Source organism: Lissotriton helveticus, chromosome 2_2, assembly GCF_964261635.1.
Source record: "Lissotriton helveticus chromosome 2_2, aLisHel1.1, whole genome shotgun sequence".
Lineage (NCBI taxonomy): Eukaryota > Metazoa > Chordata > Amphibia > Caudata > Salamandridae > Lissotriton > Lissotriton helveticus.
Window position 1 is genome coordinate 513,078,514 of NC_136060.1, and position 25,872 is coordinate 513,104,385.

The window sequence follows — 25,872 nt, forward strand, 5'->3', positions numbered from 1 at the left end:
ATTTCGCTGCGGAGTTCAGCAAGCTGCGGTGTGCGGTAAGTCGCACCGCTCGCGCTGATTTTCAGTGCTGGGACTTTGTCCCACACTGCAAAAACAGTGTGAAAGGCACCATGTGCAGCGCAAGAGGGCGCTGCTTCTTTCTGCCGCTCGAGTAGATGTTCTACTCGAGCGGCAGCTTCCTCAACGCAAGTGGCAGTTTTTTCAACGCGAGCAGTAGCGACGTGCCGTGACCGTCCGCGTTGAGAAATCACGCTGGCCAGCTTAACGTAGGCAAGCCGTGCAAAAGGAATAACATTGTTTCGCTGAGTTTTGGGGACCTTTGCGCACTACGCAGAGCACAGAGTGGACAAAACTCTGCAAACTCCGCGGTCGGAGCAGAATGCGTCACCCACCCCTAGTTTAGAAACGAAAGTACCTTCATGGAAAGGCTTCAAAGTGTCTCAAAGGAAATTCAACTCGCCGACCCATAACCATGCATTGTGTGTGGGACACTGCCATAGGTGGGCTGGGTGGATGATGGCGGCCGCAGAGTTATACCTAGTACATCTAACCGGGGGTGGAGGGGCTTAGGTCAGCGAGACACTGTTTGCCCTCTGTGATGCTCACAGCAGAGGAATAACTATACCAGTGGAGACACTTTACAATAAAAGACACAACTATCGGAATTCCAATAACACCTCACAACACCACACCGTCCGCACATCACTACTTTACACCAAGCAAAGTCCATTTTCCCTGCGCTACGAACATGCGCCAATCGAGGCATTCCAGCTCGGAGATGGCCTTTCCCATAAATTAGGATGTGTTCAGTACAAACTGGGCCAATGGTCCTGATTTCACCTTGTTGTGTCAAAGCAAAACACTTCTCCACCGTCACTAGGGTTGTCTATAGAACGTTGAGGCCGCGCCACCTGAGGCCGCGTCACGGAGGTCACGTGGGCAGATGACCTGCCGGAGAGCACCCTTGGGTGCTACAGCTCTCTGACGTAAACTGGTTAAAAGTTTACAAAAAGTGTCGGGGATTGGGGGTCAGGATCTATGGGGGTGTAAAGGACTGTGTCCCTCGTGTTCCGGCTCCAAGGCCGGCCGGGGCATCGGGACCCTCCTGGGTCATTCCTTGGAGCCGCCCTGAAGCCAAAGATCGCGACATAATGAAGGGACCCGGAGGAAGCGACAGTCGCAAACTCAGTGGCCGCTGCTCCGCTAACGTGGAGGAGCGTCGCCCAAAAAGGAAACAAAAATAAAATCATAATAGCAGGAGGTTATTATCATTGTATTTTCCCTGCCGCAGCGGTTTTGGGGCGGGGCTGCTCTGCTCACAGAGCAGGGGGAGGAGTGGCGACCACTTTGCAAGAGCGCATGACTTTTTGGCTGTCCGTCTTCGGCGGCCGTACGCTCATGCGTACTTTGCATGTTCTCTGCCGAGGTTGTATTACATCCTGGGTGGAGAACACGCCCAGGTTCCCACTGCCTGTCTGAGCGCTGAAGCACGGCGCTCAGACCAATCACAATGCTGCATTGCAGCGTTGTGGTTGGCTCAGGAGAGCCTGGGTGCTCCCTGCTTGGTTCTGGCCGGAAGACACGCCGAGAGATGACAGAGGAGGGATGCAGGGAAAGGGTCCGTGTATTTTTTATTTTTCTCACCATCCCGCCTCACTATACCCTATCCATGCCAGCCGCCACTACACCAACCAGTATTTCCCCATGGAATTTTATGAAGGCGCGAGGCCGGACAGGGGATAGGTAGGATCTAAGGGAAGAGGCGGGTGTTAGGCTTAGTATAGGAGAGGGGGGTCAGCCTCTTCCTGACCCCTGAGCACCACTAGCGTGTAGGGGGACTAAAGGCAGGACCACCCACCCACCCCACACACGTGTGAGAGGGGTGGGGAGGATTACTTTACACAGCGATGCCACGACAGGACCGGTTGCACGGGTGTGGGAGGTATTTAGGGGGGTGGAGAGTCACGTGGGCGTGTCCACCCCTCAGGGAGAGTGAAGGGAGCTCAGGTGAAGGAAGACGGGGTGCAGGACTCTGGGAACAGGACAAAGAGGACTCATTGGGGGATGTTTGGGAGGGGATGTGAGAGAGAGACTGGGGAGAGGAAGGAGGCCAGAGAGGGAGAGGGGAAAGAATGAAGCAAGGTTTGGGGCCCTGGGGTGGAAGTCTGGTGAGAAGTGAGAATTGTTTGGTGAAGAAGGGAATGACGTATTAAAGATGTGTTGACATAGTGTTAATGTTGTGTTAAGGTTGATTTTCTGTTTTGCGACCCTGTCCTAATAAAATGGCCTTTTATGCTTCAAGGTGCTATGCTGAGTGATTATTGCACAAAATATTTTCTTCACCAAATCGGAAGTTTTCTGTCTGAAAATAGAAGCCGCGTCTCAGGATGTGACCTCATGGCTGTGACTCAGGGCTGTCACCACCTCCGAGACGGCTCTGATTGCGCATCTCGGAGGCTTCCTCTCTGTAAACCTTCCAAGGAGAGATCACGCAAAGCGTCCGGATGGACCACTGCGCGTCTCTCCAGAAGCCACCGTGACACGCCAAGCTCAGCGCTGGACACTAGCCCAAGCCACCGTGTCACGCCAAGCTCATCACTAGACACTGGCCCAAGCCACCGTGTCACGCCAAGCTCAGCGCTGGACACTAGCCCAAGCCACCGTGTCACGCCAAGCACAGCGCTGGACACTAGCCCAAGCCACCGTAACACGCCAAGCACAGCGCTGGACACTGGCCCAAGCCACCGTGTCACGCCAAGCACAGCGCTGGACACTGGCCCAAGCCACCGTGACACGCCAAGCTCAGCGCTGGACACTGGCCCAAGCCACCGTGTCACGCCAAGCACAGCGCTGGACACTAGCCCACGCCACCGTGACACACCAAGCACAGCGCTGGACACTAGCCCAAGCCACCGTGTCACGCCAATCTCAGCGCTGGACACTAGACCACGCCACCGTGACACGCCAAGCTCAGTGCTGGACACTAGCCCAAGCCACCGTGTCACGCCAAGCTCATCACTAGACACTGGCCCAAGCCACCGTGTCACGCCAAGCTCAGCGCTGGACACTAGCCCAAGCCACCGTGTCACGCCAAGCACAGCGCTGGACACTAGCCCAAGCCACCGTAACACGCCAAGCACAGCGCTGGACACTGGCCCAAGCCACCGTGTCACGCCAAGCACAGCGCTGGACACTGGCCCAAGCCACCGTGACACGCCAAGCTCAGCGCTGGACACTGGCCCAAGCCACCGTGTCACGCCAAGCACAGCGCTGGACACTAGCCCACGCCACCGTGACACACCAAGCACAGCGCTGGACACTAGCCCAAGCCACCGTGTCACGCCAATCTCAGCGCTGGACACTAGACCACGCCACCGTGACACGCCAAGCTCAGTGCTGGACACTAGCCCAAGCCACCGTGTCACGCCAAGCTCATCACTAGACACTGGCCCAAGCCACCGTGTCACGCCAAGCTCAGCGCTGGACACTAGCCCAAGCCACCGTGTCACGCCAAGCACAGCGCTGGACACTAGCCCAAGCCACCGTAACACGCCAAGCACAGCGCTGGACACTGGCCCAAGCCACCGTGTCACGCCAAGCACAGCGCTGGACACTGGCCCAAGCCACCGTGTCACGCCAAGCACAGCGCTGGACACTAGCCCAAGCCACCGTGTCACGCCAAGCACAGCGCTGGACACTAGCCCAAGCCACCGTGTCACGCCAAGCACAGCGCTGGACACTAGCCCAAGCCACCGTAACACGCCAAGCACAGCGCTGGACACTGGCCCAAGCCACCGTGTCACGCCAAGCACAGCGCTGGACACTAGCCCAAGCCACCGTAACACGCCAAGCACAGCGCTGGACACTGGCCCAAGCCACCGTGTCACGCCAAGCTCAGAGCTGGACACTAGCCCAAGCCACCGTGTCACGCCAAGCTCAGCGCTGGACAGTAGCCCACGCCACCGTGTCACGCCAAGCTCAGCGCTGGACACTAGCCCAAGCCTCCGTGTCACGCCAAGCACAGCGCTGGACACTAGCCCAAGCCACCGTGTCACGCCAAGCTCAGCGCTGGACACTAGCCCAAGCCACCGTGTCACGCCAAGCTCAGCGCTGAACACTAGCCCAAGCCACCGTGTCACGCCAAGCACAGCGCTGGACACTGGCCCAAGCCACCGTGTCACGCCAAGCTCATCACTAGACACTGGCCCAAGCCACCGTGTCACGCCAAGCTCAGCGCTGGACACTGGCCCAAGCCACCGTGTCACGCCAAGCTCATCACTAGACACTGGCCCAAGCCACCGTGTCACGCCAAGCTCAGCGCTGGACACTAGCCCAAGCCACCGTGTCACGCCAAGCTCAGCGCTGGACACTAGCCCAAGCCACCGTGTCACGCCAAGTTCAGCGCTGGACACTAGCCCAAGCCACCGTGTCACGCCAAGCACAGCGCTGGACACTAGCCCAAGCCACCGTGTCACGCCAAGCTCAGCGCTGGACACTAGCCCAAGCCACCGTAACACGCCAAGCACAGCGCTGGACACTGGCCCAAGCCACCGTGTCACGCCAAGCACAGCGCTGGACACTGGCCCAAGCCACCGTGTCACGCCAAGCACAGCGCTGGACACTAGCCCAAGCCACCGTGTCACGCCAAGCACAGCGCTGGACACTAGCCCAAGCCACCGTAACACGCCAAGCACAGCGCTGGACACTGGCCCAAGCCACCGTGTCACGCCAAGCACAGCGCTGGACACTAGCCCAAGCCACCGTAACACGCCAAGCACAGCGCTGGACACTGGCCCAAGCCACCGTGTCACGCCAAGCTCAGCGCTGGACACTAGCCCAAGCCACCGTGTCACGCCAAGCTCAGCGCTGGACAGTAGCCCACGCCACCGTGTCACGCCAAGCTCAGCGCTGGACACTAGCCCAAGCCACCGTGTCACGCCAAGCACAGCGCTGGACACTAGCCCAAGCCACCGTGTCACGCCAAGCTCAGCGCTGGACACTAGCCCAAGCCACCGTGTCACGCCAAGCTCAGCGCTGGACACTAGCCCAAGCCACCGTGTCACGCCAAGCACAGCGCTGGACACTGGCCCAAGCCACCGTGTCACGCCAAGCTCATCACTAGACACTGGCCCAAGCCACCGTGTCACGCCAAGCTCAGCGCTGGACACTGGCCCAAGCCACCGTGTCACGCCAAGCTCATCACTAGACACTGGCCCAAGCCACCGTGTCACGCCAAGCTCAGCGCTGGACACTAGCCCAAGCCACCGTGTCACGCCAAGCTCAGCGCTGGACACTAGCCCAAGCCACCGTGTCACGCCAAGTTCAGCGCTGGACACTAGCCCAAGCCACTGTGTCACGCCAAGCACAGCGCTGGACACTAGCCCAAGCCACCGTGTCACGCCAAGCTCAGCGCTGGACACTGGCCCAAGCCACCGTGTCACGCCAAGCTCATCACTAGACACTGGCCCAAGCCACCGTGTCACGCCAAGCTCAGCGCTGGACACTAGCCCAAGCCACCGGGTCACGCCAAGCTCAGCGCTGGACACTAGCCCAAGCCACCGTGTCACGCCAAGTTCAGCGCTGGACACTAGCCCAAGCCACCGTGTCACGCCAAGCACAGCGCTGGACACTAGCCCAAGCCACCGTGTCACGCCAAGCTCAGCGCTGGACACTAGCCCAAGCCACCGTGTCACGCCAAGCTCAGCGCTGGACACTGGCCCAAGCCACCGTGTCACGCCAAGCTCATCACTAGACACTGGCCCAAGCCACCGTGTCACGCCAAGCTCAGCGCTGGACACTGGCCCAAGCCACCGTGTCACGCCAAGCTCATCACTAGACACTGGCCCAAGCCACCGTGTCACGCCAAGCTCAGCGCTGGACACTAGCCCAAGCCACTGTGTCACGCCAAGCTCATCACTAGACACTGGCCCAAGCCACCGTGTCACGCCAAGCTCAGCGCTGGACACTGGCCCAAGCCACCGTGTCACGCCAAGCTCATCACTAGACACTGGCCCAAGCCACCGTGTCACGCCAAGCTCAGCGCTGGACACTAGCCCAAGCCACCGTGTCACGCCAAGCTCAGCGCTGGACACTAGCCCAAGCCACCGTGTCATGCCAAGTTCAGCGCTGGACACTAGCCCAAGCCACCGTGTCACGCCAAGCACAGCGCTGGACACTAGCCCAAGCCACCGTGTCACGCCAAGCTCAGCGCTGGACACTAGCCCAAGCCACCGTGTCACGCCAAGCACAGCGCTGGACACTGGCCCAAGCCACCGTGTCACGCCAAGCTCATCACTAGACACTGGCCCAAACCACCGTGTCACGCCAAGCTCAGCGCTGGACACTGGCCCAAGCCACCGTGTCACGCCAAGCTCATCACTAGACACTGGCTCAAGCCACCGTGTCACGCCAAGCTCAGCGCTGGACACTAGCCCAAGCCACCGTGTCACGCCAAGCTCAGCGCTGGACACTAGCCCAAGCCACCGTGTCACGCCAAGTTCAGCGCTGGACACTAGCCCAAGCCACCGATTCACGCCAAGCACAGCGCTGGACACTAGCCCAAGCCACCGTGTCACGCCAAGCTCAGCGCTGGACACTAGCCCAATCAATCAATCAATCAGGTCATTTATAGAGCGCACTACTCACCCGTAGGGTCTCAAGGCGCTGGGTGGGGGGGGGGGGTGCCGTTACTGCTCGAACAGCCAGGTCTTGAGCTTCTTCCTGAAGGAGAGGTGGTCTTGGGTCAGGCACAGGTCGGTCGGGAGTGAGTTCCAGGTCTTGGCGGCCAGGTAGGAGAAGGACCTTCCTCCTGTTGTCGCTCTTCGGATGCGGGGGACGGCGGCGAGGGCGTGGTTGGTTGATCTGAGGAGGCGCTTGGGAGTGTAGAAGTTGATCCGGTTGTTGAGGTAGCTCGGGCCTTGGTCGTGTAGGGCTTTGTGTGCGTGGGTGAGGAGACGGAAGGTGATTCTCTTGTTGATCGGGAGCCAGTGCAGGTCTCTCAGGTGTCCGGAGATGTGGCTGCGTCGGGGGATGTCGAGGATGAGTCTGGCCGAGGCGTTCTGGATCCGCTGGAGTCTCTTCTGGAGCTTGGCGGTGGTTCCGGCGTAGAGGGCGTTGCCGTAGTACAGTCGGCTGGTGACGAGGGCCTGGGTGACCGTCTGCCTCGTCTCGGTGGGGATCCACCGGAAGATCTTACGTAGCATGCGCAGGATGTTGAAGCAAGACGAGGAGACGGCGTTTACTTGTCTGGTCATGGAGAGGGAGGAGTCCAGGATGAAGCCCAGGTTGCGTGCGTGGTCCGTCGGTTTGGGTGCGGTGCCCAGGGCGGGGGGCCACCAGGAGTCGTCCCAGGCGGAGGGCGAGGAGCCCAGGATGAGGACCTCCGTCTTGTCCGAGTTCAGTTTCAGGCGGCTGGTCGTCATCCATTCGGCTACATCTCTCATCCCTTCGTGCAGGTTGGCTTTGGCGGTGGCGGGGTCGTTGGTCAGGGAGAGGATCAGCTGGGTGTCGTCGGCGTAGGAGATTATGTTGAGGTTGTGTTGGCGTGTGATGGCCGCGAGGGGGCTCATGTAGACGTTGAAGAGGGTGGGACTCAACGAGGATCCTTGAGGGACGCCGCAGATGACTTTGGTGGCCTCTGACTTGTACGGTGGTAGGCGGACTCTCTGTGTTCTTCCGTCGAGGAAGGAGGTGATCCATTCCAGTGCCTTGTCCTGGATTCCGATGTTGCCGAGGCGCTGTACCAAGCCACCGTGTCACGCCAAGCTCAGCGCTGGACACTGGCCCAAGCCACCGTGTCACGCCAAGCTCATCACTAGACACTGGCCCAAGCCACCGTGTCACGCCAAGCTCAGCGCTGGACACTGGCCCAAGCCACCGTGTCACGCCAAGCTCATCACTAGACACTGGCCCAAGCCACCGTGTCACGCCAAGCTCAGCGCTGGACACTAGCCCAAGCCACCGTGTCACGCCAAGCTCAGCGCTGGACACTAGCCCAAGCCACCGTGTCACGCCAAGCTCAGCGCTGGACACTAGCCCAAGCCACCGTGTCACGCCAAGCACAGCCCTGGACACTAGCCCACGCCACCGTGTCATGCCAAGCTCAGTGCTGGACACTGGCCCAAGCCACCATGTCACGCCAAGCTCAGTGCTGGACACTAGCCCACGCCACTGTGTCACGCCAAGCTGAGCGCTGGACACTAGCCCAAGCCACCGTGTCACGCCAAGCTCAGCGCTGGACACTAGCCCAAGCCACCGTGTCACGCCAAACACACCGCTGGACACTAGCCCACGCCACCGTGACACGCCAAGCTCAGCCCTGGACCTGGCCCAAGCCACTGTGTCACGCCAAGCTCAGCACTGGACACTAGCCCAAGCCACTGTGTCACACCAAGCTGGACACTAACACAAGCCACCGTGTCACGCCAAGCTCAGCGCTGGACACTAGCCCAAGCCACCGTGTCACGCCAAGCTCAGTGCTGGACACTAGCCCAAGCCACCGTGTCACGCCAAGCTCAGCGCTGGACACTAGCCCAAGCCACCGTGTCACGCCAAGCACAGCGCTGGACACTAGCCCACGCCATCGTGTCATGCCAAGCTCAGCACTGGACACTAGCCCATGCCACTGTGTCACGCCAAGCTGAGCGCTGGACACTAGCCCAAGCCACCGTGTCACGCCAAGCTCAGCGCTGGACACTAGCCCAAGCCACCGTGTCACACCAAACACACCGCTGGACACTAGCCCACGCCACCGTGACACGCCAAGCTCAGCACTGGACCTGGCCCAAGCCACTGTGTCACGCCAAGCTCAGCACTGGACACTAGCCCAAGCCACTGTGTCACACCAAGCTGGACACTAACACAAGCCACCGTGTCACGCCAAGCTCAGCGCTGGACACTAGCCCAAGCCACCGTGTCACGCCAAGCTCAGCGCTGGACACTAGCCCAAGCCACCGTGTCACGCCAAGCTCAGCGCTGGACACTAGCCCAAGCCACCGTGTCACGCCAAGCTCGGCTCTGGATACTAGCCTAAGCCACCGTGTCACGCCAAGCTCAGCGCTTGACACTAGCCCAAGTCACCGTGTCACGCCAAGCTCTGCGCTGACACTAGCCCACGCCACCGTGTCACTCCAAGCCCAGCGCTGGACGGTAGCCCACGCCACCACGTCACGCCAAGCTCAGCGCTGACACTAGCCCACGCCACCGTGTCACGCCAAGCTCCACGCTGACACTAGCCCACGCCACCGTGTCACTCCAAGCTCAGCGCTGGACAGTAGCCCACGCCACCGCGTCACGCCAAGCTCAGCGCTGACACTAGCCCACGCCACCGTGTCACGCCAAGCTCAGCAGTGGACAGTAGCCCACGCCACCGTGTCACGCCAAGCTCATCGCTGGACAGTAGCCCACGCCACCGCGTCACGCCAAGCTCAGCGCTGACACTAGCCCACGCCACCGTGTCACGCCAAGCTCAGCAGTGGACAGTAGCCCAAACTGATGCACAAAGCCGTACCCTGCTGTGGGGGTGACACTGATGCACACAACTGTACATTCCTATGGGGGTCGCACCGATGCACGCAACCGTACCTGCAAATAACGGGGAATTGGAGAGCATTCTCGCCCCATCTGGAAATAAGAAAATAGAACAATAACATATAACCCATAAAGTTCAGGGGGGCCTCGAGGGCAGTAATATGGCAAGGGACCCCAAAACAAGTTCATTGCACTTGACACTCACCCAGTGAATGAGGACGATGCGCGGCTGTGCTGTGCCGGGGTCCTGCACCTGGCACAGGGCGTACAGGAGGCGTGTGTCCATGAACTTCGGTTCTAGCTCCTCGAGGCCGCCAGCTGCAGGGAGACAGAGAGAAGGGACAGAGTGAGGGCCACGGTTCTTGACTCATGCGTCAGCACCCCTTTAACTCGATAAACACGGAGTCCCGCACAAATCCTGTTCGTGCAAGGGTCGGACGTATGAGCTGTGTGCACGTTATCACACTCAGGGCCGTATGGCACTGTGGCGCAAGAGCGACGCAAACCTTAAGTCATATTGGTGAAGCCGCGCAACGCCACTTTGCATGGCTTTGAGTGACTCAAAACATATAGAGTAATTCACTCCATTGCGTTACTCTGTCCTGGGTAGGCGTTCCACGGGCTTTTGTAGGTGTTCCCACCACCTCCCATGGGGCCCGATTCACAGAACTAACTTAAGACAAAATCCTAAATGTACTACTTTTGGTATTCACAGAAGTTAGGATTTTGTCTTAGGTTTGTCTTAAGACAGACTTAAGACAGACTTAAGGCAGGCTTAAGACAAAATCCTAACTTAAGTTTGTCTTAAGTCTGTCTTAAGTTTGTCTTAAGACAAACAAGAAAAAATCCTAACTTCTGTGAATACCAAAAGTAGTAAGTTTAGGATTTTTCTTATGTTAGTTCTGTGAATCGGGCCCATGGTTTTTTACGCATACGATGGGATCATCTCATATAAAATACTAAAAAGATCTCTATTCTTATAGCCAACTCATATTAGAATCGGCAAACTGAGTAAGAAATCAAAGACTCCCAAATAACAGAATACAAAGTAAGTCCACCAAGTGAACTTTAGCTATTTTAATAAAAAGAAAATGAGAATTTTAGGACTAAGATCACATTTTCTTTATTGTAGTACGTATCAAATAAGAAATACCCAAAGGAAGAGTAAGCTTGAGGGAGCCCAGCACAAAGTCTCATAAAACAGAGCATTAGTCATCCTTGACAAAAAGTAAGTAAGATTCCCACTCATTTAGTCGGAGACGCTAGAGTGGTTTAGAACATGAGGCACCATGGGGTAACAAATAGTAGCAGATCGAACAAATTGTATTTTCATAAAATTGTCTTGTTGATAAGAATTTTTAGCAATAGAGGAAATGTTTGTATAGAATAAAGAAAACATGCCGCAGGATTTTGATGGTTAATGTGACCACAGCGTCAAGAATAGATTCATTATAAGAGAGGTTTTCGATACTAGAATGTTTAGCTAATAACATTTTTTTCCTTTATCTATATCTCCCTATATAGATTGTTTTTAACCTTAAAAAAGCATTGTCCTGAAGAAGGTGTTCAAGCCAGTTCACCGAAACGCCGCGTCGACAGTTATTGGGCTTTTTTGTCTCTTTTTTTAACAACTGTATTGTTTTCTTACATGTTTTTAATAAATTTAATGTGATTGATTTTTATGAAATGCCAATGAATGTAGAACTCGTTTGTCATAATAATCACAATAAATGTGTACATTTTAATCAATAGCGACTCTAGTACTTGATAATTTGACCACCTTTTTTTATTACTCATGCAATTTTGTAATTCCGAATTCTGGTTGAGATACTGTAATAACTGTACAAGTTAAATATATTAGTCTCATTTGTAAATTTGTTACCATGTGGGGTGCCTCATATTAAATTATATTTAGAGTAGAACTTTGAAACGTGATGGGAGGGCTGCCCTCAACAGTCTTATCTATCTGCAACAATCAGGAAAAGGGAAACCTTCTTTTTTTGCATTTACTTTATACCCATTCCCTTTTCGGCAATAAGGGTGTCTCCCTAATCTCTATATTATGTTTACGCATTCCCACATTTACAAGACCATGTAAACCACGGAATGTTCCAAAGAGATATAGATCCGCCTCCACAGGGGAGATATCTTTATACCCCTCCTGGTAGTCCAAATTCACAGCATCCCTCTCGGCCGCACAGTGTACCCTCCCACCCCCTCTTAAATCACACGGGATACAGTTTATGGCAGCTAAAGGCTGCAGTTTGTTACACATTATATCATCAACACATGGGTCAAACGTATCAATATTGGTCGGTCATTGGTAATCGCCATGCTCACTTGATAAACATCACATTTGTCAATGTCATAACACTGTTCCCTTTTATTAACTCCTATCTCCAGTACCCTGACTGACAGCTCTTTGCAGGTGCCTCAGTGTTTGCAGATTCTATGCTTCCCTTGCTACCGATCCTTGTGGGCGGCCGTCTGGCCCGGCCCGGGCGCAGGTGCCGTGTCCACTTACCCCTGACCCTCCTCCCCGTGCCCTGTGAGGCATCCCAAGGGCACTGTTTGAGCAGCTCTTCTACCTAGGTTACTCTTTTCTCTGGGCATCTTTCTGTCCTGTCTCCGCCAGGCTGCCGGCAGTTTTCCGTCGTGGTCCGCTCTCCCAATTGTGCTAAGGGTACGCGTGCCCCTTCGTTTGACCTTGTACTCGCCACGCCCCTCTTGCTTGTATTGGGCGATTCAAAACACGCCGCCAACCAATGCATGCAACTTTCACAGGTTTTTGCCTCCCGCTTCCTAGCGTTCACCGGCCGGCATGAGTTTTGGGGGCGGTGACTTGCCGCCCCTTTGCGCGGCCGGCAAAGGCTGGATTGGATCGGCAGCACCCCCTCCCGCTCTTCCGGACGGCAAAGGCTGGGACCGCCACGGGCAGCACAAGGCCTAGCTACGCTATTGACTTACACCAGTGTGCACACACTTGAATACAGTTTTTAGGCTGAAGCCTACCAGAGGGCACAGCTGTCTGGTTTGCTAACGGCATCTTGGGACATTCCGAAGGCCTCCCTGGGAATGCAATCCGTTCGTTGCTTCCCATCGGCTTCGTGGTTTGTATCTGGCAGTGCTTGTTTTCTTTTTGCTGATTGTATTTGCTTTAGGCTGTCCAGCTTGAGGTCATCCCTTCCCTTGCCCAAACTCCATTTACTGTATTCTTCCACCAGTACTGGATTTCTGTAAACAAGCCTTTAAATCTTGTTCTTATCTTGTCACATTTGCTGTGCATTGCAAGACAGAGGTCAAATGTCAAACTCTCTCTTCCCAGGGAGCTTCTCTCTCTTCCCAGGGAGCTTCTCTCTCTTCCCAGGGAGCTTCTCTCTCTTCCCAGGGAGCTTGGTGTTTACTTTTCTTTCTCTGAATTCAAAGTGAGAGGGTTTATGTGACAATAATGCTGGATATTGGGGGAGTGCTTGAGGGAGGCTGTACAATGGTTTTTTATCTAGTGGATAACAAAATTTAATTTTGGTAATTCTGAAGTGTGGTGGAAAGTGTGGTAAATAAATAAATAATACCCTATTTTTGACTAGACATATATCATAACAGATAGCTCAATAAATAAGAGTCAAGATTCGAGGTAGTAGGAGTTTTGCAGGTTTAATACAGCATAAGGACAGGAACAGGACAACCTGCATAGGAATAGGATGGCAGGGCCCAGCAGCTGCTGGGGCTCGACCTGGGATGAGCGCGCTGACTTTTAATAACAATACATGAGCATATATACATAACGCAAACACATAGCATTACATTGCAGTAGGCGTAGCAGTGGGTGGAGCAGAAGGCGTGACGCGTAGCAGTCGCGAAAGATAAAGGCAAAAGTAGGTGTAACTGGGCGTATACATAGACATGTGATGCAAACGTAACAGAATATGTCATGAATGGGGCGGAAACATTGGAGGGGGCTACCTAAGGAGCCGGGACCTCTAACCTGGTGGTGCGCGCAAACTGGCAATGACGTATCACTAGGAGAAGCTGGGGGCTATGAACTCTGTGCTAGGAGCAGAGACTGAAGTCTGGAGAGTCAGGGCGACATGTACCTAAACAGTATCTAGTATCTGATGTTTAGAGAACATGTTGATAGGAACTAGAAGTCAGGAGGGGAAAGGCTAACTTGATTCTGAGACTGGACCATGCATTATTCTACATGTAGTGCGTGATGAAGAATATTAAATGACCATTAATACAGTATTTCTCTAACGTGGAGACGTGAAGGCTAGACAATGACGGAAACTATTGATGCAGTTCAGTAGCTTAGGAATGCAGAGAAGGAGGACTGAACTGATAACTGGAACTATAACATACTTTTGGCAGACTCAGAGGCAGAGCCAGGCTGTACCGGGCACTGGGTGGCAGGAAGTAAGTGAAGGGTCGAGGATACAGGTGGGGGCTGTATCCCTCCTCAGCGAGGCTTCAGGAGACAGGAGCTGAATCTGGTGTCCGGGCCCTTCTGAGGCCTAGAAACGGGGACTTTATAATGGAATAACGTGCACACTGAGAAACGTGGCAACGTAGCTTTACATAGGCCTGATATTCGTAGTATTCACGAGGACTGGAAACTGGCATACTAGAGGTGGACACAACTGTAATTGCGTCATTAATCGAACATGGGGAATACATATGCATATTTAATCATGCACACATAACATATGATGGATGAGGCGTAGGGACACAGAACATGGCAAAATTTACTTTTCCACATTCCCTCCTTGTCACTACGTTTCCATCAGGAAACATCAATTTTCATGATACCATCTATCATTTCATACAGTATCATTTGCTCGTCTCGAATTATCCTGGAACGGGATTTAGAACGGGGCTTGGGACTAGGGATACAAGAGGTAGCACAAATGCCACAAATCGCAGGGCCACATTGTATACAGAGACAGCAGCTGAATATGATCGCTACTGCTATACCTAGAAAGGACAATATTTTCCATCCCCATGCGGAAATTATATTCCAGAACCAACCGGACCATGTCCAGGTGCCTGGATCTTGGTGTATCAGATGGGCAATTTTATGGAGTCTGGTTATAGCTGAATAGACAGACGGCGCGTTATTTGGAATGAAAATGCAGCAACTAGATCCGATGACTCTACAGGCCCCGCCCCTATCGGCCAGTATGACGTCAAGGACGAGACGATTCTGTAAAACGACAAATCTCATAGCAGATTGCTCTTCGGTTAAGTTACCTAGAGCAGAGGCAGTCTCATTTACTACAGCTTCAAGGGTTCTGGTTAACCTACGGATTAACTTACTATTCTGGACAGGTCCTATAAAGAAGAAGAAACCTCTATTGAAATCTGTATACTGTTCTAGAGTTTGGGGACTCCCTTCTATGTCTAATGTGTACTAGATGTGTGTTTCTATGATAATCAGATGGGGCTAGAAAAACAGGTGGCAGTAGGAAGGCAATGTAACAGGTTCCCTCCCAATCGAGGGGCAGACGAACATATGCAGTTTGACCACAAATAAAATAAGAATGACGTGAAGCTTTGAAAATAGATTTCCCACTGTCACTATACATGACAATAGTAGTACAATCACTATGTCCTACATGTACGGAACCATTATTTCGGACACATAATTCGCCTTTGACTGGTAGTACTGAAATAGCAGGTAAGTCTGGAGTAGTATCAGACTGAACATTCAGGACCATAAAATTCGACGAATAATTACCTAAATTATATACTTCATTTTCTAGATCTAAACCTGTTCGGTGAGGAAGACCTTGCTTGTCTGGGAAACATGTACTGTTAAGAAAAGACATATCTGTTGAGGATGACGTTAACGTGGACCATGCTCCACACGAACCATTATGTGAGAATGGATAAGGAAAAAGTGGCAAAACTCCCTTCGGTGTCTGGAAAGGGGGGAGTCGACCACACACCCAACAATTAGTGGCATTGCTGGTCTGGTGTGAGTAATGTAACATGCGGATAAAGGAGTTATTACGCATAGCGAGGCGGTAGGACAGTTCATGAGGGGGCAGATCACTAAACGTGTGCTCTACTGTAGCATTAGCAGACTTATTTACATGAAGAACTGGGAAACATAGGTAAAATGCATAACTGGTGCAGGAAATCATAAGGCTGGAAAACAATATGAAACATAGAAAAACGATACATCGGATTGAGTTTTGACTAACTCTCTCACTATGGGGGTCTATATTATACATGTCAGAAACAGTCTAACCGTTTCACCTAGGGGAGGACTTAGACAATCAAACTGGCTGACTTAATTTACTAGACCGTAGTTTCTGTTTATACTCCTGCTGTGGAGTTTTCTCTAACAGGGGAGGGGTTGTAACAATGTCATTTGCGGGACAGTCCTTGAGAACAATATTCTGGCAATCCTTTGAATCCTGGGAAATGTTCGTAAAGACGGGTTTCAGTCCTTTAAAAAGTTTAACATGAGAAAGGTGCACCCAGCCCTTGCGTCCTTCCAACTTCACGGCTGTACGGGTGGTGAGGAGGACCTGTCGGGGCTCTTTCCATCGAGGCTCCAGCGGACTTGATCTGTCAAAATTGCGGACCATCACCATGGATCCTGGGACGATTTCATGCGGTGCCACCTCGGTATTGTCTGGAAATGCAGCGGCAACCTGTGAACGACATGAGTTGAGGGCAGACATCAAGGAAGCTAGGTAATCTGTCAGCATATTACTTGAAACATCGGTAATACTTCGGGGTCTAGGAGTACCCCACATATTTGGGGGGCGGCCGAAAACGACCTCATACGGGGACAGACCTGATCTGGAATGTGCGACCATGCGCATATAAAATAGAGCAACTGGCAGAGCTACTAGCCAGTCCACACCTTTTTCTTGACAGACTTTGGCGATGCGGATTTTCAGGGTTTGATTATGTCTCTCAACGAGACCGGCTGCTTCAGGATGGCGTACACAATGGAACTTCCACTGGTACCCTAGCAAAAGGGAAACGTGCTTCATTAACTCTGAGGAGAATGGCTGGCCGTTATCAGAATATACGACTCTAGGGAGTCCATAACGAGGGAAGAACTCACGAACCAACTGCTTGGCAGTGGTCGCGGCTGTGTAATCTGGGACTGGATATGCTTCTGTCCACCTGGACAAAGCGCATACAACTACAAGGACATACTTGAAACCTCGACATCGCTCCATCTGAATATAATCCATCTGGAGGACTTCAAAAGGGTGGTCAGGGGGCTGGAAACCACCTTGTTCCACCGGGACACTTTTACCTGGATTAAACTGACAACATATCATACAGGTACGGACTTTCTGCTTAGCTGCAGCTCGTAAATGCTTGTTGAACCAAATGTTCTGGATACTATCTAACATAGCTTTTTCTCCTAAATGTGCTGGACTATGTGCGGTATTAATAATGACTTGAACCATAGAGTCGGGGAGAAACCATGTGGCTCTACCCTTCGTTAACCATCCTTGATCTGTCTGGACCCCTCCTTGTTCGGACCATTTCTTGATTTCATCGGGAGTAGCATGTAACTGGATATCTATGACATCTTGTGTCGGGTCCTTAACTGTCATACATGTAGTCGGATCTGGAGTGTGTGTCTGTGTCGGATTAACTTGAATGTCTGGAGTCTGTGCTGTAAGCTTGGCTGTGCGGTCTGCTAGATCATTACCTTGGGAAATAATGTCAGTAACTTTCGTATGTGCTTTGCATTTCATGATAGCAATGGATGTCGGTAAGTGTATGGCATCTAACAGAGCTTGAATAAGGAGACCATGCTGAATCTTGGTTCCATGAGAAGTCATGAAACCTCTCTCCTGCCAGAGCACTCCGAAGTCGTGTACGACTCCAAATGCATAACGTGAATCTGTGTAAATATTAACTTTCAGGTTCTTGGCGTGTATGCAGGCTTGTGTCAGAGCAACTAGCTCTGCTGCTTGAGCGGACAGAGTGTCAATACGGTGTGTTTTAATAACGTCAGTGTCAGTAGTCACTGCATACGCGGCTACTAGTTCTCCTGTACTTGTTCTCATACATGAACCGTCCACATAAAGTGTCAGGTCGGGATCTGGTAACGGAATATCTGTCAGATCTTGTCTTGGCTTTGTCGTAATGTTAACTACTTCCACACAGTCATGTGGGTCAGGATTTGAATTAACTGATGGTAACAGTGTAGCAGGATTTAAAATGTTGCAGCGTCTGATTTCTATGTGTGGCTGGAACAGTGTCAATTCATAACCTGTTAAACGTGCAATTGTCAAGTGCTGAGTCTGTGTTCGGTTTAAAAGAACTTCCACAGAATGTGGAACTTGTACTGTCAGGGAGTGTCCTAAAACTATGGAATCACTTTGTCTGATAGCTAGTGCTGTGGCTGCAACTGACTTGAGGCACGCAGGCAGAGCCTGGGCTACAGGATCTAATGTGCTCGAAAAATAAGCACAGGGCTTGTATTGTCCTGCTTGATCTTGTGTGAGAACAGATAATGCTGTACCTTCGCGTTCAGTGACGAAAAGTGTAAAAGGCTTACTGTAGTTCGGTGTTGCTAGAACTGGAGCTTGGCATAAAGCTTTCTTTAACTCGTTGAAACTAAGTGTATGTTCAGATGTCCAAGGGAGGACAGTCGATACGGCTGCCTCCTGTGTCGTTAACTGTATCAGTGGCTTGGCTAGAAATGCATACTGAGGAATCCATTGTCTGCAATAAGAAGTGAGGCCGATAAAAGCACGTACCTCCTTCTGGGTCTTGGGCTGAGGAAGACTCGCTATTAACTGGATACGGTCTGGTGTCAACTGCCTACCCCTCTTGGACAGTAAGTGTCCTAAGTATACCACTTGCTGGACACAGAATTGAAGCTTCGAAGGGGACACCTTGTGCCCCATCTCGGCCAGGAAATACAGAACCGTTAGTGACGCTCGCTCGCAATCACGTTCAGAACGGGCTGTGATCAGTAAATCATCGACATACTGGAGCAGGGCAGTGTCAGTTGGCATGTGAATGTTGTCTAGTTGTCTCTTAAGTGCTTGACTGTAAATACTAGGACTTTCTGTGAAACCTTGAGGAGCGCGTGTGAACATATAGCTCCTTCCATTTAAACAAAATCCGAAAAGGAACTGGCTGTCTGGATGAATTGGAACACTAAAAAATGCGTTCTTGAGGTCTATGACAGTGAAGAACGTGGCTTCGGAATCAATGGCTGTCAATAGGGAAGAGATGTCTGGGACAACTGGGTACTGTGGAATAATACATTTATTAAGCTCTCGTAGGTCGATCACTAATCGATATACTGGGGGTGCATTTGGATCAGTACGTTTCATAACTGGAATGATCGGAGAATTACATACATTGGAGTCAGTTTCTACAACCACTCCTTGAGCCATGAGCTCGTCAATAATTTTGGATAAGGCTGCTACAGCCTCGGGTGGCAATCTGTACTGTCTGATTCGTGGTAACACTACACCTGGTTTGAGAGTCACACGATAGGGTGTGATTTGCATATAACCTACATCAGTTGGACCTTGCGCCCATAAATGCTGTGGAACATTAGACAGTCTTGAATCAAAATCTCGTAATACATAGTGACCCTTAAAGTCACGTAGGAACAATCGTATTCCCTCTGGGGAACAGCATATAACTGCACCTAACTCTTTCAGTGTCTTAATGCCTAACAGGTTTTCTGGACATGACTTAGTAAGTAACAGATCAGTAGTGCGGGACAATGGACCTACTTCTAGAGTAACTGGTTTTGAAATCTCATTTACGATAGGTTTTCCTGAAAATCCAAGGGAAACATTTCTTGAGCCTGAGAGCGGAGCCCCTGGAACTTCGGCATGACTAATTGTGGTCCTACTTGCCCCTGTATCAATCAAAAACTTTCTGTCTTTCCCTAATACTTGACTGTGAACGTAGGGACCTTCTTGATCTACAGGTATCTCGATGAGAGGCAAGCCTACCTCCCTCTCTAGGCTGTTTCATGAATACTGCTGGTACTCTGGATACTCAGACTGTGCATACTGGTACATCTGCGATGTAACATGCTGTGTTGCAGCAATAGGCTGCGGTGCGGTAACTGTCTGTTGTGTATTCTGTGGCTGAGGAGTCTGTGAAACTTGTTCTTGTCTAGGCGGACGTGGTCTTTCTTTAGTCTTACCGGTAGCTATGTTGTGTTTCAGAACTGCACACTCATTTATAAAATGACCTGGCTGTTTACAATAATTGCAATTCCCTTTAACAGGAGCTGCAGGATGACTGGCTTGATTCGGACCCCTCTTCTGACTGTCTTGAGGAACAGATTGTGCAACTAGTACTTTCATTTTCGTGTCTTTCATACGTTTTCTTTCGTGTTCTTGCTCTTCCCTGATTCTATTCTGGTGGTACTGGAGCATCTGCAACATCTGGGACGGGGTATTAGCTTGCCAGGTACTTTCGACTTTCAAAACTCGATTTTTAATTTGTGGGCTTGAATTCTCGACTAATTTAGTAACAAAAAGGTGAGGGTATGACTCACTACTTGTCTTGAGGCCACTGTTGATACTGAAACATTTTTCAAACCTGGAATAAAAATCACTAATATCTTCTTCTTGTTTCTGTTTACAGGCTGAGATTGCATCCCAGTCTTCTTTTCTAGTTGTTAATAATCTGGGTAGAACTTGAATCAATAATTCTGGTAATTCTTTACATTTATCTCCAAGACCGGTACCTGGTACACGTGCCTTGTCTTCAGCTTCTAGAACTGCCCAATCGATCTTTTTCTCTCCCACCTCCCATTCTTTTTCCTTTAGCTTTTCATACACCCCTGCGGGCAACAGGACCTTTAACATTTTAATGATATCTGGGTAAGTGTATTCTCCCATACGGAGCATGTCTTTTAATTCTCTATGGAACCCGGCTGGATCTTTGTCATGACAGGGAATTAATTTCTTCATTTCGAGGAGTTCCATCTTTGTTATTGGGGTGTATACAAACACTCGTTGCATTTCACCGTCCTCTGTCTTAACTGGATGCACTTCTCGTAACGGGTTCTGTCTTTCCATGTAAAATGGTTTACTTTCTGGGGGTGAGACATGAACAAAATGCGGGTTCAGAAACGTTCTATATTTGTGGCGCTGTTCTAGAATGACACTAATTAAATCAGTACCTAAACCTTTCCATCTATACTGGAGTAACTCGTTCAGGACATCGTGTAACGGACCTGGATCAGAGTGCTGACCCTCATACAAAGTAATGAGGTGCTGGATCATATACATACCCACCAGTCGCTGCTCGGCTGGGGGCATTTTCAGAAACATTTGTGCCACTATTTCGTCTGGAAAAGTGGTAGAATCAGTAATCCATCGGACTGCTGATCGGGCTAGTTCCTGCTCATGCATAGTACTTAATTCACTGTAACCGATTCGTGATTTCAGAATGTGATCGGTAGCTTGGAACACTTGTTCTAGAGAACCTTGTTCTGGTGCTGAATGATGGAAAATTGACTTGTGTTCTAGGCGTAAATGGCGATCTGGAAATCTAGATTTTCCTACATACGCTATCCTGGCGGTATTCTCGTCGTCTTCCTCTTCAGGATCAGAGTTACTTTCTTTCTCGCTTACTTGTGCTGCTTTACGTTGTTCGTGTATCTTTATTATTTCTCTACGGATTTTCTTGTACATACTCTCCATAGCACTAATGGTATTGTGCTTACCCTCGGCTATATTATCACTCCACTTTGTCAGGATTTTCATTTCGGCCTGATCTTTAGACGGGTAATCTTGTTCTCTTATTAGACAGTTAATTAAAAACTTTAATATCATACGCTGGATCTCAGCTTTCCTTTGAGACATGGCATCACTAATACTTTCTGGATCATCCCCTGTACGGATGAAACGATATATTCTGTCTAGATCTTCTTTCATATTGGGTAGGGTGACTAGATACTCGGTCACCCTCCTTACGCGTACTGAATATAAAACCATATTATTCTCGCCTGGGACTGGGTCATAGGCACATTCGCCAAGGGCTTGCCTGATTTCTGCAACAGACTTATTACTCTTGGGAGTACGCTGTGATGCTTGAGCATGTAATTCGAGTGCTGATAAACGCTTGCGTGGCGGCGGGGTTTGAGGAGGACCTCCTCCTGCGGCCCCTAGACTAGAATCGTCGACTGATATTCTTCGTGGTGGAGCGGGAAATTGAAATGCTGGCTGGACCGGGGGTACCGTAGCAGGTACTGCATGGGGTGCCCCGGTGTCTGGAGGAGCAGGATGTGCCTGATTTACTGGGACTGGCGGAGCGCGAACAGGATCTGCATATTCAGGGACTGTGTCGTCCAGATAGGACGAAATAAAAATATCAGCTGCGGTCGGTTTGTAACGTAGCTTGGTCGGAACTAATGGTGGCGGGAAATTACTGGATGCCTCCGGGGTCGCTTTTGGCAAGCCCTCGGCAAGAAGAGGATACATACCCTTAATAAGGGCATTCCTCTGTCTGTCTCTCTGTTCAGTTTTGACTTGTTCACCTATCTCGATTAATTCTTTTTCTTGGGCTCGCTCTAAGGATTCTCTACTTAATTCTGACTTTCTGATTTCTTTTTCGGTTCTTTTATGAGCTTCTTTGCGCCATAACTCGATGGCATCTTTCTGTGACTGTCTGGCTTTCTTTTTCCATAATGCTTCTTCTACTCGCATGATGCATTCGGCATCCCATGTACCCGATACGGGCCATCTATACTTTTCTTCTAACTGTTTGGTATACTCTACCCATAAATCTAGATACAATATGGCACTTATGCCATGTTTCTGATACATAAAATGACCTGGACTGTCCCTGGGCGGGACGGGAACTGCTGCTTCCAGCAGACCCTTTCTAGTTTTTAACTGACGTAACTTGGAAAATATGGGCATGACTGAACTGTAATCTAGACACAATACAATACACAATGAACACGATACTTATTCCCCATTCATACCACGACATTAAAATACATGAAAAACATTTAAAATAATCAGTTCGAACAGAATACTACCTGGAAATATTGAGAACAGAACACATAAATTTTCTCGAGAACAGAAACTGACTAGAACAGAAACTAGATGCACTGCTGAAACAGTACGAAACTTACCGGTCTCATAAAGAGACACGTCAGGACCCGCATCCACCGAAGTGGACACTTCGTTTGTGGGACTGTGTACCACCAACCCACAGACCAGAGTCAATTTAAATTGACCCTGTCTAGATACCACCCCAGTAACGGTACTCACCGGGCAGCAAGAACGGAAGGCCTCAGACTGGACTGGACTGCTACGACGACGGACGACGAACTTCGGACTTCGGACTTCAGTTACGGGTGGACCTCCGGATACCTCGGACCTTGGACTCTTGGCTTGGGCTCTGGTCGGGACTCGCCGCGTTCCTCCACCGTCTCGTCTGGATGCTGGACCGCCTCCTCCGTCTCCTCCGTGGGCCTGAGGGATACTTGAGCAGAAATATCTGCCACTGCGCAGAAGAGTTCCGTCACGACTGCAGAGGGTCAGGGGGTCGGCGTGGCTTCACCGACGCGTGGGGAAAGGGCAAGTCCCTATTCGGGCGCCATTATGTGGTAAATAAATAAATAATACCCTATTTTTGACTAGACATATATCATAACAGATAGCTCAATAAATAAGAGTCAAGATTCGAGGTAGTAGGAGTTTTGCAGGTTTAATACAGCATAAGGACAGGAACAGGACAACCTGCATAGGAATAGGATGGCAGGGCCCAGCAGCTGCTGGGGCTCGACCTGGGATGAGCGCGCTGACTTTTAATAACAATACATGAGCATATATACATAACGCAAACACATAGCATTACATTGCAGTAGGCGTAGCAGTGGGTGGAGCAGAAGGCGTGACGCGTAGCAGTCGCGAAAGATAAAGGCAAAAGTAGGTGTAACTGGGCGTATACATAGACATGTGATGCAAACGTAACAGAATATGTCATGAATGGGGCGGAAACATTGGAGGGGGCTACCTAAGGAGCCGGGACCTCTAACCTGGTGGTGCGCGCAAACTGGCAATGACGTATCACTAGGAGAAGCTGGGGGCTATGAACTCTGTGCTAGGAGCAGAGACTGAAGTCTGGAGAGTCAGGGCGACATGTACCTAAACAGTATTTAGTATCTGATGTTTAGAGAACATGTTGATAGGAACTAGAAGTCAGGAGGGGAAAGGCTAACTTGATTCTGAGACTGGACCATGCATTATTCTACATGTAGTGCGTGATGAAGAATATTAAATGACCATTAATACAGTATTTCTCTAACGTGGAGACGTGAAGGCTAGACAATGACGGAAACTATTGATGCAGTTCAGTAGCTTAGGAATGCAGAGAAGGAGGACTGAACTGATAACTGGAACTATAACATACTTTTGGCAGACTCAGAGGCTGAGCCAGGGTGAACCGGGCACTGGGTGGCAGGAAGTAAGTGAAGGGTCGAGGATACAGGTGGGGGCTGTATCCCTCCTCAGCGAGGCTTCAGGAGACAGGAGCTGAATCTGGTGTCCAGGCCCTTCTGAGGCCTAGAAACGGGGACTTTATAATGGAATAACGTGCACACTGAGAAACGTGGCAACGTAGCTTTACATAGGCCTGATATTCGTAGTATTCACGAGGACTGGAAACTGGCATACTAGAGGTGGACACAACTGTAATTGCGTCATTAATCGAACATGGGGAATACATATGCATATTTAATCATGCACACATAACATATGATGGATGAGGCGTAGGGACACAGAACATGGCAAAATTTACTTTTCCACAAAAGTGCAAACAAATATTTTAATACGATCGAAACGAATCAATACACTAGGGGATGACATTCCCACACATTATAATTTGTGTGCTGTGCACTTTTATCAGTAAAACTGTCTGTCTGTCCAGATGTAATGATCATTTCAATTGAAGATGTGTTATCTGTAATGGCAGTGCACCCCCACACTATGCCACTCCACTCTACTCTGCACTCCACACCATGTCCCTCCACTTCATGCCTCTCCACGCTGCGTCACTGCACTCTACTCTCCACTCTCCACCACTTCACTCTACGCCTCTCTACACCGCTCTACTCTATTCAAATACACTCTACCCCAAACTACTCTACTATGCACCTCTGCACTCTTCACCACTGCACTATTTCCCACTGCACTCTACACCACTCCAATTTGTGCCACTCCAAACAACGCCACTCTACTCTGCAACATTACATTCTATGCCACTGCATTCTATGGTAATACACTCTACGCCACTCTAAACTACTCTACTCTCTACACCACTCTACTCTGCGCCACTCAACTCTACTATGCTCTGTGCCACTGCATTCTACTCCACTCTGTGCCACTCAACTCCACTCTGCATCACTGCTCTCTACACCAATGCACTCTGCACCACTCTACTCAAAACCAATGCACTGTACACCACTGCATTCTACGCCAATCTACTCTTCACCACTGCACGCTATGCCGTTGTACTCTACTCTGCCACACTTTAGGCCACTGCACTCACGCCATTGTAGTCAACATCACAGTACTCTATGCCACTCTATTCAACTCTGCACCATTGTAACCTATGCTACTCTACTCTGCGCAACTTTAATTGTGCCACTACTGTGCCCCGCTCTACATCACTCCATGCCAATGCACTCCACGCCACTCTGCTATACACCACTGCACTCTACAACAGTCTGCTCTGCAACACTGCACCCTCTGCCACCGAACTCTACGCCACGGCACTCTGCACTGCACCACTGTATGTCACTCTGCACCACTCTACTCTAGGACACTACCCCATCACCACTGTACTCTAAACCACTCCACTTAAGCCAATACATACCAGTCTGAGGGGCACCGGTAGAGCCACGATACCCCTCAGAACGGAAAGGAGCAGGGGGGCCCGCACCCAGACTGAGGTGCACCGGCCGAGCCGCGAGACCCCCTCAGAGCCGAAAGGAGCAGGGGACCCCGCACACCAGACTGAGGAGCACCGGCGGAGCTGCATTATATTAAGCAGGTGGGCAGCCGGTCGAACTGAGGTTGTAGAACTCCACTTTTGGGGGTAAAGTTGTATCTACAGGTGAGCAGCTGCTGTGTCTTACAGGATGCAGCCTCCTGTCTAAGCCCCATCCTGTGTGCAGATGAGAGACAGCCAGGGAAGGGGCAGAAGTGGTCACCCATTCCCTAACAAGAAGAATATTTGCAACAAACTCACAACTACAGGGGCAGGGTTTGGTGTGTGTGTGTGTGTGTGCGTGTGTGTGTGTGTGGGTGTGTGTGTGCACACACGTACACTGTGATTTCAAGGTCCACCAAACAAGAGATTGAA

General features: G+C 50.9%; 1 protein-coding gene across 2 annotated transcripts in view; it reads right to left on the reverse strand.

Annotated features, from left to right (window-relative positions):
- Window positions 1–25,872, reverse strand: part of LOC144821588 (uncharacterized) — a 669,657-nt gene that overhangs the window by 416,593 nt on the left and 227,192 nt on the right. For both annotated transcript variants that reach the window (XM_078678797.1, XM_078678798.1), the window contains one exon: window positions 9,734–9,846. In XM_078678797.1, the coding sequence (XP_078534923.1) occupies window positions 9,734–9,846 (113 nt within the window). The remainder of the gene's footprint in view (window positions 1–9,733; window positions 9,847–25,872) is intronic.